Source organism: Lagopus leucura, unplaced genomic scaffold (genome assembly GCF_019238085.1).
Source record: "Lagopus leucura isolate 7727_CA_CO unplaced genomic scaffold, USGS_WTPT01 Super-Scaffold_100009, whole genome shotgun sequence".
Taxonomy (NCBI): Eukaryota; Metazoa; Chordata; class Aves; order Galliformes; family Phasianidae; genus Lagopus; species Lagopus leucura.
In genome coordinates this window covers 28,177,326-28,190,141 of record NW_024962266.1, presented here as the reverse complement: position 1 = coordinate 28,190,141, position 12,816 = coordinate 28,177,326, and the positions used below count along the sequence as shown (strand labels likewise).

The following is a 12,816-nucleotide window of genomic DNA, read 5'->3' as shown; positions in this document are numbered from 1 at the left end:
GCCCATATGAAGGCCAGAACTGCTATCCAAAGGAACAGCACAGAAAACATAATTTACCTGCTAAATACATTAACTAAACAAATGACTATTCAAATATGAGCTGTATAACTTTCATTAAGTTTGGCTTTCTTCCTCACAGAGGAAAGGATCGCACAGAATACCCAATGACTTCCCAGCAGTTTACATCCCAATCCGTCTGCATTATTCGTGACATATTAATCTGCTTAGCAGGAGCTTACTGCAGGAAAACTGTACGCGTTTTGCTGAGCTTGCAGGATGAAAGTTCCAGAGATAATAACCTGCAACTCCAAACTGCAGTTAGAGAAAAAAGTTTTAATTAACAGGGACAGCTCTGGCTCACAGTGAAAGCTGACCTGAGAACCCACACAGCAGGGTGCTGGGCAGGGGCCTCTGCTCCTCCCACTGCACATGGAGGTACCAGCAGGAGGTTACGTTGATTTTCCATACGCCACAAACGGATGTTATGACGTGTTTCTGAGTTCTACCAACTTTGTCCACCACCGAAGCTCCACCTTCTGTCCCTTGTCACTGCCCAGGAATGCTCCTGCCGTTCCTTACATTCTCATCAGGTTTGGCCTCACCTGCAGCCTGTGACCTTGAGGACACGGACCATGCCCAGCTCTGCACCACAATGAAACCTGCTTTTGCACCACCATCCATACTCTTGCCATCCGCAGCCCATGCAGGGCTGGTTGGGTCCCCACCACGCTCACCTTGTACAGGCAGTGTTTGGACTTCACCTCACCACCACTCAGTTCACCTCCTCCACTTTCCAAGTGACTCAGTGCCATAAATGCTGCTTTTTTCTCTCATCTTGCTGCTCTCTCTTCTAGAAACACTTTCTATATTTTACATTAGCAGTTCCCCAAGCTTATTTAGATCTTTAGCCTTTTTTTTCCAGCAGCAGTAACTTCTCACATGCCCATTCTCCCCTTCTGATCTCAGTATGGTTCTTGGCTCCCTCTTCCTCCAAAATCTCAAGCACAGGTCTGACCTCTGAACCCATCCTGGCCTGCATCCCCCAGCTTCTCCTCCCAGTGCCCCAGATCCCTCTATAAGCTCTACCCTACGGTGCATAACCAGCATTTCCAGCAATCACACTTCCCTTACTGGACAGTTATTCTCTTTTCTAGGAGTTCCTACATAAACGTTCAAATTCTCCAACTTAACTGCACAAACATAAACTGGTTCCCAAACACCGTTCTACCACTGCTCGTTGCAAATAAATGCTCTCCCCCTTCCTTGCTCTCTTCTTTCTACACATCTTAAATTGTGCCACCAAGAAAATAAAACCTTTCATTGCCCATCAGTTTAAGTGTCATTCTTCTATCCTCCTTCGCAGTCGCGGATTCAGATTTTCTTAATTGCTCCCCATTTGTCTCACCATAATCAGTAATGCTGCACATCTGTGCTGTAATATGCTTGCGTGTATGTTCACAAATCGGATTACCAAAACGCAAAAGCTGCCATGCCAAAATGACAGCACAAATGCAATCTTAAAAACGTAATTCTCACAAGTACCCATGAAAATCAGTTACTTGAGCACGAGAATACAATGTGCCATCCGCACAGACATTCATCTCCCTAAATACCTCGCTGCCTACAAACACCCAACCACATCTCCTCTGGTTTCCAGTGCATAGTAGCTGCCACAGTTCTCTCTTGAGTATTTTTAGGCAGAATCAACTAATTAAATCTGCACTGTGCCCTCTCCCCTCAGCACCAATTGCTCCCAGCATTACCCTGGAGCTGTGACGTGGTGAACAAAAATATCCTCAATTAAATACCTGCAGAACTCAGGGCGGTCGCTTAGTCCACCTTCATAGTTTAAAATACATCCGTACTCTAAAAAAAGCTGTGTTTGTTTCAGGAAGGACTGTGTTACTTAACAGCAGGACTATGGCTCCTTTAGGTGGATTCACAGACGTATCTGCACAGAGCACTCCGTCCAACCTTGCAGTGTTCAAATCCTGGGGAGGAAGGACACAGAAGTGCAGATACTAAAGGAAGGTGTAACAAGAAGCATTGCAGGAGAAGAAAAGCTGCCAATGCAAAAAAGGTACAGGGCTCCTGCAAGAAGTTAACTACGCCATGGCAAACGTGCATACTTATTTACTGGTATTTCACAGGTTATTGAGCACACAGAAAGAATGCTGAAGAAAGGCCACCACAAGTAAATGGAATTAATCATTCCCTGTTGGTGCTTACTTACTATTTGCTTTCACTTCCCCAAGGAAGATGGTGGGTGGCATATTCTCCCTTTCAACAGGCCAGGTTTTTACACTTAAATGCGCGTTGCAGTTTTCTGCACTCGTAGTTTAAGTGTTTTGCAGCTCTCAGCTGCCCCACCATCCTGAGCTGAGTTCAGAGAAGCCCCCCAGCCACTCCAAACTGATCTCTCCTGTTATGAGAAGGGAAACCCTTCCTCTACAGCGACCCTCAGAGCTACAGAATCCCTCTCAGCCTAAAACAGTCCCTCTTGAGATGCTGCCAACAAAGCTCAGGTTCCTATTTTAGGCACCAGACCACCTGGAAATTCTGGTTGGCCATACAGCTGGGGTAAGGGCCAGTCCACAAAGAGCAATCAGGCACTGGGGTCACCAGCCCTCGGGGTGTTCCAGAGCCGTGGGGATGTGGGCACAGGGGGGTGGGCTTGGAGGGCTTCTCCAACCTCAGTGGTTCTAGGGTTCCGCGATTCTGCATTTAGGGTAATGCTGGAAAACAAAGATGCCTGGTTTGTTCCATGCTCCTGTAGTACAACCACTACACTCACTTCAGGCAGTAGGGCAGGCTGTGCTGCGAAAGGTTCCTGTGTAACCACAACAACATTGTGAAACCAAGCTGGAATATTCAGAGGCAGCTATAGACTGTTAGCTACAGACTATTCATTCAATTTCCAGCTTGAGTCTATTCTCTCTTCTCTTCCAACAGAAGAGTCAATAGCACTCAGCCATTTTTTGGTAATTTTTTTGAAGAACGCCATCACAGCCACTGCTGAATTTGACATCCTTGCAAACCCACATGCTAGCACTATGCCAGGAGGCACAGCTGCTGGCACGAAGAAGCTGTCATCTTGCCCCATCTTCAGCCAGGAGGAAATCCAGGCTCGGGAGGAATCCAGTCCTCGAGGCTCCCCTCCTGGGCAGTGCCAGAGGGAACCCACCTTTGTGTGCAATGTATTTCACCCCAACGCGTGGGAATAACAACCCAGGCTGTTCAAAGCAGGGTATTGGGATAATCCTGCATTTCTGAGGGCTTCCATCAGCAGAGGGCTCTAGAACTACACTCCTTTAGGTATCGTATACCCTCCCATGATTAATCTGTCCCAGTTTTTTTTTAGTCAATTAACATGCTGTTCTTATGCTACAAATGTTCTCTAAAAAAATTCTCACAGCTGAGCTGTCAAACTCTGAAATTCAGTACATTGGAATGTCAGGCTTTTACAAACTCCAGGACTTTGTTAAAGTATAATCAGAACTTTAATACCCAATTATGCAACCTTAGCAATAACATTCTGAAGAGAATTTCATTACTTTCACTGTGAACTGGGAGCATCAACCAGACCTGTACCAAGTTGTTCCACTCAAAAATACACGGGCTTCATTCTTAATGGAGGGGTTCATCAGATTTCATCTAAAATTGCAGGTTTGGACATATCAAAGCTGGAAGATTCAAGCATTTGGGCAGTTCTCTCCACTCAGCAACAATGAACGTCTTTGTTTTTCACTTAGCTTCTCCCCTTGTTTTGTCTGGTGGTCACAGCTCAATTGCTAACTGCTCACTTACAAAACACAAGGTCCTCTCTGCCTCAGCTCAGTTAGGTCAGCAGTGTTCTTTGAGGGCTAAGATATCATCCCTGAGCAGGCACAGGGAATGCGAGAAGTCCAAGGACATTTCTCATAGCCTGAAACAAGAGTTTAAGGAAAAAAACCAACACTGACGAAGCACTAAGCAAAATGTTGGCATCCACCCACCTCCCAAAGTAAGTCTTAGCTGTACAAGAAGTGATAGCCTTTTGACAGTAATTTATAAACAGGCACACAGCCCCCATTGTACAATCTGCTCCAGCGACAGTAAATCTAGAAAGGAGCAGAAACATGACCTAGAGGCAAGACGTTGTAAGATAAAGAGAAGCGAAACATGGAATTTGTCATCCCCAATTGAATTAGCAACACTAAGATATTTTAATAGGCATGTCTCCAACTATCAGAATCGTTAGGACAACCACAACCTGTGACAAAAAGCCCTCTGAAGCAGGTACTGTGCTAACGCCAATCAAAACTGAAACAACATCCCCAGCTCAGACTGAACAACAGCTATGCCATGAAGTTCATACCACTACTTGTAGGCCTGTTAAAGCACACTCCTTTCCCACGTTCAGTCTCTATGTGGCTTACCTTCAAGTGACTCAGAAAGCAATGGAAAAGGGCTGCTGTACGGACGTGGATACCCACGTAGAAAAAAAATCTCTACTAAGCATACACAGAACAATGCACCTCATAGACCTCAGTGTTGGTTGATCACCAAGCACCACCATACATAAAGAAATTGAAGATCACACGTTCACTAATTTACTAAATTTACTCTTTAACTCAGAGGCGATTCTGCTAAGATCAATCAAGTACATTTGTACATTTTTTCATTGAATTCCATAATGCTAAAATAAAAAACATTCATCCCCTCAATAGCCTTAAAAAAAGAAAAAAAAAAAGGCAAAATTCATCTTCTTGAGACTCGGCTTTAAAGAAACAAAGCAGTTTTCATAATAATCTAGGTATCTGCTCCTATCTATTGACTGGTAAGCAAAGTTATCTTTTAACTACTGCCACAAGACGTAGGGGAACACCAACAGAGCTGGTATTGTTTGTGGGTTGAGTGGCGATGCCCGCAAAGAACAGCATTTAAATGTAATTGCTGCAAGGTCTTTCAATATACTCACTGTTTTCCAACTCTCAGCTGTACTGGTTATGACAGTTTCACACAGTGTTGTCATGCAAGAGAGGGACTTGCAGAAAGCTCTTCTGCAGCAGACATTGCACAAGCCAGCAAAAAATACTGAGGAGCACTTCCCAGGCTTCAGCTTCAGCGCCAGCTTCTCAGCCTCTCGAGAGGTTCACCGATGTGATGGCGTGTAACTGCAGGGAGAAAGCATGGAGCAAGAATATAAATCTGCTCAAATTGGCAGGTGCTAGTTGTAAAAAAATGGTACATGGAATTGAAAATGAGGACAGACACAACGACGGTTGCAAGATCCAGACAGTGCCCATTATTTTAGTGCAAGAGAAAGTAAGAGAATTTGGAGTGGGACATGAGAGCGTCTGGACACTTGTGAACAATCAGCAGCAGTCAAGATGATTAGAGAGAGGAGAGGCAGGAACCGCTAATGGCAGTAGGGAGCAGGAACAGAAGCTGAGCGTGTGGCTGAGGGAAAGGATTGAGTCAATACAGAAGAAAGAGCAAATTGTAAATTGCAAAGGGATGCAGTGATAGCTTCGCTGACAAACCACGGCACTTTGATCTCATAGCAAGTGCCACAGACCTTTCTGTCTCTATAGAGGTGATTACAGTTTTGCTGGGTCAAGTGACATATGGATCAGGACTGCCCACAGTACAGTGCTGTAAGTGCCACTGAACCGCATCAGAAACTGAACATGAACATCTGAATCTCAGCCTGAATGAGGGAAAAAAACATTTGGAACAGCTTGGAATGCATCCCATTTCTCCCTCCCACCAAGGAAAACAGATGGTATCAGAAAGATGAACAACATCCTAACAATCTATGCTACTGTTCCTAAAGAATAAAAACAGAGAGGCTGAGGAGCCCAGGATGGGAAGCAGCAGTGCTGGTGCACTGTGACCCCCTGCTCTGGATTAAAACCACATCTTTAATTTCTTACCCAAACTCTTCTTCCCAAACTCCAGTCAGCAGGTTTCTCCCTTCTAGCAAATCCTACTAAAGCATTCTGCAAAATATAAATAACCTTTTCTAAGATTCAGACTACTGTTAATAACTGTAACTATAACTTAAAAATTATTCAAAGGCTGTTTATGCCAACCCATTCTTTTGCCAAGATGCTCTTTAAGTTAGAATAGACATAGGACATTCAGAAGAAGCAACAAAAGCTGATAAAGACATTGAAAACATTCATCCCTGTGGCATCTTTTCTCGATATCTGTCTATCTGAGGTATAAATTCAATATTCTAAAACACAGTTATTCAAACAATTTTTCTTTTGCCTTAATAAAAACATAAATACAGCTGTAAAGAAAGTGATGCACGAAATGGCTTCTCTATCACCAAAATGAGGTTGTATATCTCATAGGTCTGAGCAATGCGGTCTAGTGGGAGGTGTCCCTGTCTATAGCAGGGGGCTGGAACTGGATGATCTCAGCCCAGACAATTCTATGATTCTATGATCCGAGGGCTCACCTGGCCTAGGACACTGTGGTTATGGTGTCCTGTAGAATACTAAATATACACACAATATTCCTAAGTGTGTCTGTTGCCTGTTCAATGCCAGAAAACTCCCCATATTTAACATCTATAAAATGTAGTCCCTCCTTACATTCTGCAATTCCCTGCTTTGTTACGCACGACTTCCAGCCTGCTCACTGACTGTGTAAGATGGCAGCATTTTGGAATTCAGACTGTTAGCTACTGGCAGCTGCCAAAATCCAGCCAGAGTTGCTTTTAATTTAAAACTTCTTGGATGTTAAAAATCTGAACACATAAAATATACTCGTTCAGAAGGCTGATATTCTACAGTTTAAGAAGTTCCATTAAGAACATATGAGGCTGAGATCTGTGCCTCCTCAACATACTCAGTGACATCCTCAGCATCAAATTACTTCATCTCCCCTGAATGTACTCAGATGTACTTCTGCTCTGTTCTCAGCAAAGCCATTTATGTTTATCAGTTGAGAGATGTTTTGATGACAGCTATTAAGTTAGCCCTGTTTAAATAACCTGAAAAGTTGTCAGAATCTTCTAATTAAAGTCCTGCTCCCTTTTGCTCAAAGTAATCTCTAACACACTTAATCCATTTGTTTCACTCTTATCAAATCAGACACAGATCACTAACTAGTCCTGTTTCCAGGCTGAAACCAAGTCCTGCGACGAAGCAGGAGACCAATGATAACAGCAAGTCTCTCTTATTCTCTCTCTCTCATATATTGACCACATCCAGCTCTCAGCATTCAGTGTATCAAAGCACCAGCTCCAATTAAGTCCCGTAGGTTACTTCAAATTGGCATGCATAAATGAAAGAGCAAGTATAACTGCGTTCAGTAAATTCTACCAAAGAGACGTTTCTGTTCATACACTGGGCTGATTTCTTTATCATAAAATATTAGAAGGTCGTTTTTAGCTAGAGATATCTATAAAACTAACAAAAGTGACAGGAGAGAGCTTGCACCTGCAACTTCAATCTGTGATAAAAATGGAGACAAGGAAATGGCGTTCCTTGCCCTGCGTCCCCATGCTCAAACGCTGCAGAGGTAGAGCACCTGCCCTGCCCCTCGGGGGGACACAAATGGAGCCAGTCAAAAACCGTGGAGCTCTGTCCCTGTCCCAAAAGCATTGCAATCTCATTTCGTGGCACAAGCAAGCAAAGAGACAAAACCCAAATGGCAGGGCTGGGGACATGAGGTAACACATGGGTACATCTCCTGAAGTCCTGAAGTCTACAGCCCAGTCTCTATCCACCCATGTTCTGGTGTTAGTCAAACAGGATGGGAGGCTTAAAAACAACCACTTAGTAATTTTAACCTGAAAAGTACCACGTGATTTACTATTTACCGTATTACTGAAAGGGATTTTACAGAAACAGGATGTTATGAAAACAGTCTTATAGCCCAACACGTTCTGTGTACCACAGGTGACTCTACATCAGTGAAGGCCAGGGAGTGCCCTGAAAGAGATCTCCTGTGCACACACACATCAGAGAGGTCTGCAGAGCTTGAACGCTCCCAGGGACCAGGCTGCAAGGTGCTGAACTCACCTTTTGTGGACATTCATTTCTTACACACCAAACCACAGCAACACGATTTCATTTTGTCACTTTCTATGATAGAAAAAAGATATTCTTTAGCAAAGAACCTGCCTTCTAGATCTAGAAGATGATTATCACAGATGTCAGTCCAATGGAAAAGGAAGCCCGTGCTGCTTTAGAACAAGTTGTTGGTTTAAATTTTCTCAAGTTACATTTTTCCTGTCAGGGAATTTGCCTAAAAAGAACCATCAGCTTACAGATGCATCTGAAATTCAGAAGCTTGTTGAGAGATCTTCTGAAATATGGTATGGGGAATGTGCTATGGCTCCCAAATTTCTCATGAAGAAAACAATTCCCAGTATTGGGAGCCATTCTTTGAGCCTTATGGGCCCCTTCCAACTTGGGATACTCTATTATTTTGACCATTCTACATACATTGACAGCAGCTAAATTTGAACCTACAGTGCTGGGATCTTCTAAGCCTGCTGCATTTGTTCCCAAGCGGCCCATCTGCATGCAAAGTGTTACGAGTGGAGCTGATTCTAGAAGGAATGCACCAGTCTGGCACCGAGCGTCACCCCACAAGTTCACGATGTTAAACAAAGATAACAGAGGAGGCAAACAGAGGATGTTCACTTCCTCCTCTCCTCCACTCCCAAAACATTCCATCAGTCAATAAAACATTTAAATCAGCCAAACTCCTCCGCCTAAGTGTACAGTATTGCCCTTTCCAAACAGAAATGTCAGACTCCGCAATGACTAAAGATGACTCACAACCAAAATCTCAGCTCTTAACACTCATATGAAATCAAGGTTTGGATTTTGCACATAAACATTTCCCCTCAGAAGTACATAAACACATACTTTTGACTGTACTTTTAAATCACGGGGGTGCAACCTGTTGGCTCGCCTGGGCCGCGTTAAGTGAAGTGGAATTGTGTTGGGTGGCATGTAAATCACATAATACTGTTACCATATAGAAGTGACAGGCAAACTCCCGGTGTAAAGACACACAGAAACTCCCTTGTCTTCAAAGAAACACGAGAGACAAGCTGCACAAAACCCAAGTGTTTCTTTCATAAGGGAAAGAGAAGAGTCAAAGACAAAGCTGCCCACCACTGCTTTCTGGTTAAAGGTGATTGATCTTTTAGTGCTATGATAGAACAAAAAGCAAGTCTGAAATTAATTCCACCAATTGGTGTTAAGGATGCTCGGCACATTACAGAAAATGTTGGCGTTCAGGTATCTGCATTCCCATACAGAACAAAAGTAATGCATATAACAGTGTGCTCAAAAAACTCAGAGATAGCATTAATTAACATCTCTGATGCCATTAAGCTTCACAGTCAGCACGCAGAACATTAGATTTATTCCCATTCAAAACGTCTTGTTCGACTTCGTGAAGACATTGTGTGAGGCCACTGCTGCAAAATGAATTTCCAAAGTTCCAACTTCAGAACCAAACCCTTGTATGAAAATGCCTTCAGCACATTCCGTGTGACTTCCTGCTGTATCCATCGTAACGGTGCGCCTTATCATTATCAGTCATGTAGAAAAATGAAATACTCAGTGAACTAATTAGAGGAGCAGCTGTTTTCAACACCCATGTGTTAGACTGCGATAACATTTCTAGAGGACTGAAAATAGCTGCTCCTCCATTCATTCACAAGGTGTCCAATATTTCCTGATGCAAACCGCCGAGATGTTTCATTGCAACACAAACAGAAGAAATCTGGACCAAGAAAATGAGGCACGTGGTATTGATTTGTAGTGGATTAAAGTTAAAATAAAGTGAAACAAAGAAAATATTTTGACTGTCGTGTACATAAACATCCATATGTTGTGTCAAACAATCTCAAATGACATCAAATGTTATTTTGAACTTTCAGTGACAAGAAATCAAGTAATTGAAGCAGAAATTAAAGCATCTCAAGGCTTTTTTTTTAATTAAATTCTGACATTTTGTGAATCATTTAGGTGAAATGCTTGCACTTGAGAATTCGCTGCTCAACTGCAAGTTTTGACAGCTCCAGGAATTTTCTCAAAAGCGTGTGTGTAAATCTGCTCCCCTGGTGAGGAGGGACGGAAGCACTGCCAGCAGCTCAAGTGGCTCTGATTAATTCACTCTCACGTGGTGGAAATGCTCTCCCTAATGCTTCAGGAGATGGAGTTTGGGCACATTGATCTAAAGGCAGAGCACTGACATCAGTTTTTCCAGAAACACACACGAGTATTTTTAAATAGTCCCGACTGACAGCCTTCATAACCCTGAGCATCTGCACATTAATTCCTGTGATGACAAATCCTTCTCCTAGCAAGACTCTCCTGTGTCTCTATGACAGCAAAATGAAGCAGCTGGAACCTACCAGATCTCCTTAGCAGAACTGAGAAACTCAGCACGATGTACCCAAGGATGAGGTCCTCTGCCCTTACTGCTTAACTTGTTACTTCACTATGAGGACGAACAACGCAAATGGTTTGGTGATAATGGCATGTTCACTATGGATTTCCCCAACAGTGATTGCCCAGACTGCTAGCAGTGCTAAAAGCCACTGCTGAAACACAATTCCAAATACTCCAGCTTTGAGAAAAGCAATGAATACCAACTTTCCAGCTCTCCAGCACAGATAGTACAGTTCTGCGATGTTGGCCTCTTCATGCGTCGCACGAGATGCAGGCAGTGCTCCTTGGAGAGAGTGTCTTGTGCAGAAAACATCCCAAAATCACCTAGCCAGATAATGCCATTATTTAAAAGGCATTATTAATAACATGGAGACAGATAATCTACATGAATCCACATGAGAGATATAATTGGAATCCCTGACCAGTCGCCTACAACTTAAATAACACAGATCTATTTTCTAAAGGAACACTGCCCTGTTTTTTTGGATGCTCAGAGAAGTGACAGTTAGATACAGTGAATGGAGAGGGCTGCCTTAAAAAATGGCATCAGCTCTGCAATACCTTTAGAACATCTTCTATCTGCTTGAAAGCCGTCCAATTTAAATTACCACTGGCACCTTTTGCAAAAAATCTCTTATTCCTCAGCAGTTTCATGCCTCCTCATTATAGGTTTCTTTCCTGTGCATTTTTAACCCAGGAAAGTTAAATTTGTAGCTAAACTGAAAAGAGAGAAAAGCTGACAGGCATCGGAGCCAGTGAACAGATGCGGTTGGAGGGACCTCTGGTCCCAATCCCTGCCAAGGCCGTGCCCTGTTGTTTGAGCAGCTCCAAAAAGAAACTTTACAGCCTAGAGCCTCACAGTAGAAGTGCTTTCCTATGTTCAGGTGAAATTCCACTTGTTTCCATTGGTGTCTACACAATGAGAGTGACCGAGCTCTCAGCTGGCCTAAATTGACATTGCTACATTTATTTTTTGGGAATTTAATTTTCTTTAGATAATGGCTCCACAATTTAACTGTAGGAGGTTAACCAATAGAAGCATGGCAGGAGCAAACAAAAACACATCCTCAGTAAGGCTTATACTATTCAAGCAGCATTATCAAAGCTGAGTAAGAGCTAGTTGAAGATCTCAAGTGTCAGCCCCCATTCCACAAAACTATAACACAAGATTTTGTAGTAGGGAACCCTCATGGCTCAGAGACAGGTGTTTTGTAGCTGTTTGGAGCTTGCAATATATTTTTTTTCCATTTGTCTTTTCCAAGTTTTAAATGTGTTAACTGAAATCAAGCAAAATATATTCTGCAACCATACAGAAAGTAAACATGGATATGTATTAAACATTTAGTAGACTGTAATGTGATGAAAAGCACAGCATGGCAGCACAGTAGCAAAGTCCAAGGTTGCAGCAAGTGCTCAAATGCAGCAGCTGTGGATGCAGAAACAAAAGAAAGAATCCACTTACCCCTGAAAGGCCTCAGGTATGCAGGGATCTCCAGTGAGACACCCCACCTCCACTGCCAACCCTTGAATGAGGGCTAGGAAGGGATGGATCTGGCTCCAGACCTTCCAGTCATTCAGGTGCATTGCATTGCACTGCATTGCATTGCATTGCGTTGCATTGCATTGCATGCACCTGAGCCTGGGCTGGCCTGCCTTCCCACCAGGTGCTCCATCACTGCTTTAAGTCCTGACTTAGCATTTCAGCTACATATGCTATTGCAATTTGGCTTTGTTTTCAATTACAGTATATATATAGTACATAGCATATATTTCTAACAAACTGTGTACATCATGTAATCATTTCTATCAAAACTCCTAGAAGCCAGAGCAACTTGGCAGATGTACTGATACCACGATAGCACTTGGATAAAGCCTGACTCAGTAGAGACCTTCATTCTGCCCCAGAGCAAAGTATTTGTTTGGAACAGCTTTGAACTTTTTGCAAACAATCACCTTTTTCACTGATACAATCCTAGCATATATAATATAGAGGTTGTTCCAATAGAGCTGCTTGTTGCTCACTCTTCCTTTTGTACTTACTCACTTCTATTTGAGTGCCTGCCTTGCAAACAACCTCTTTTCCTTCTGTTCAAAATGCCATTAACAACAAAAATACAGCAAACCCTTTGGAAACATCGATATTGCTATCATTGTTTGCTTTTATTTTAATTAATTGCAATATAACCTTTTCAAGTGGATTTACAGCTTATTAAATGAGACAAAACCTTCAATTCCAAGATGGAAACAATTCATTGATAGGTAAGATTGCACTGACATTTTGCAGCTGCTCCAGTACACTTCTGACTGTAAGACTCTTGAATTTCTGTCTCGTGAAGGGAGCAAACCCCAACCCCCGAGCCCTCAGATGCCTGTGGAGCTGGGAGCTGCCTTCAGCTGCTCT

The 12,816-nt window shown here is 42.9% G+C and overlaps 1 protein-coding gene across 1 annotated transcript in view; it reads right to left on the bottom strand.

Annotated features, from left to right (window-relative positions):
- LRRC7 (leucine rich repeat containing 7) overlaps nucleotides 1–11,922 on the bottom strand; it is a 91,183-nt gene extending 79,261 nt beyond the window's left edge. The window contains exons 1-2 of the mRNA XM_042873247.1: nucleotides 11,878–11,922; nucleotides 4,961–5,156 (exon numbers count right to left, since the gene is read on the bottom strand). Coding sequence (XP_042729181.1) covers nucleotide 4,961 — 1 coding nt within the window. The 5' untranslated portion in view covers nucleotides 4,962–5,156; nucleotides 11,878–11,922. The remainder of the gene's footprint in view (nucleotides 1–4,960; nucleotides 5,157–11,877) is intronic.
- Between the last annotated feature and the right edge of the window lie 894 nt (nucleotides 11,923–12,816).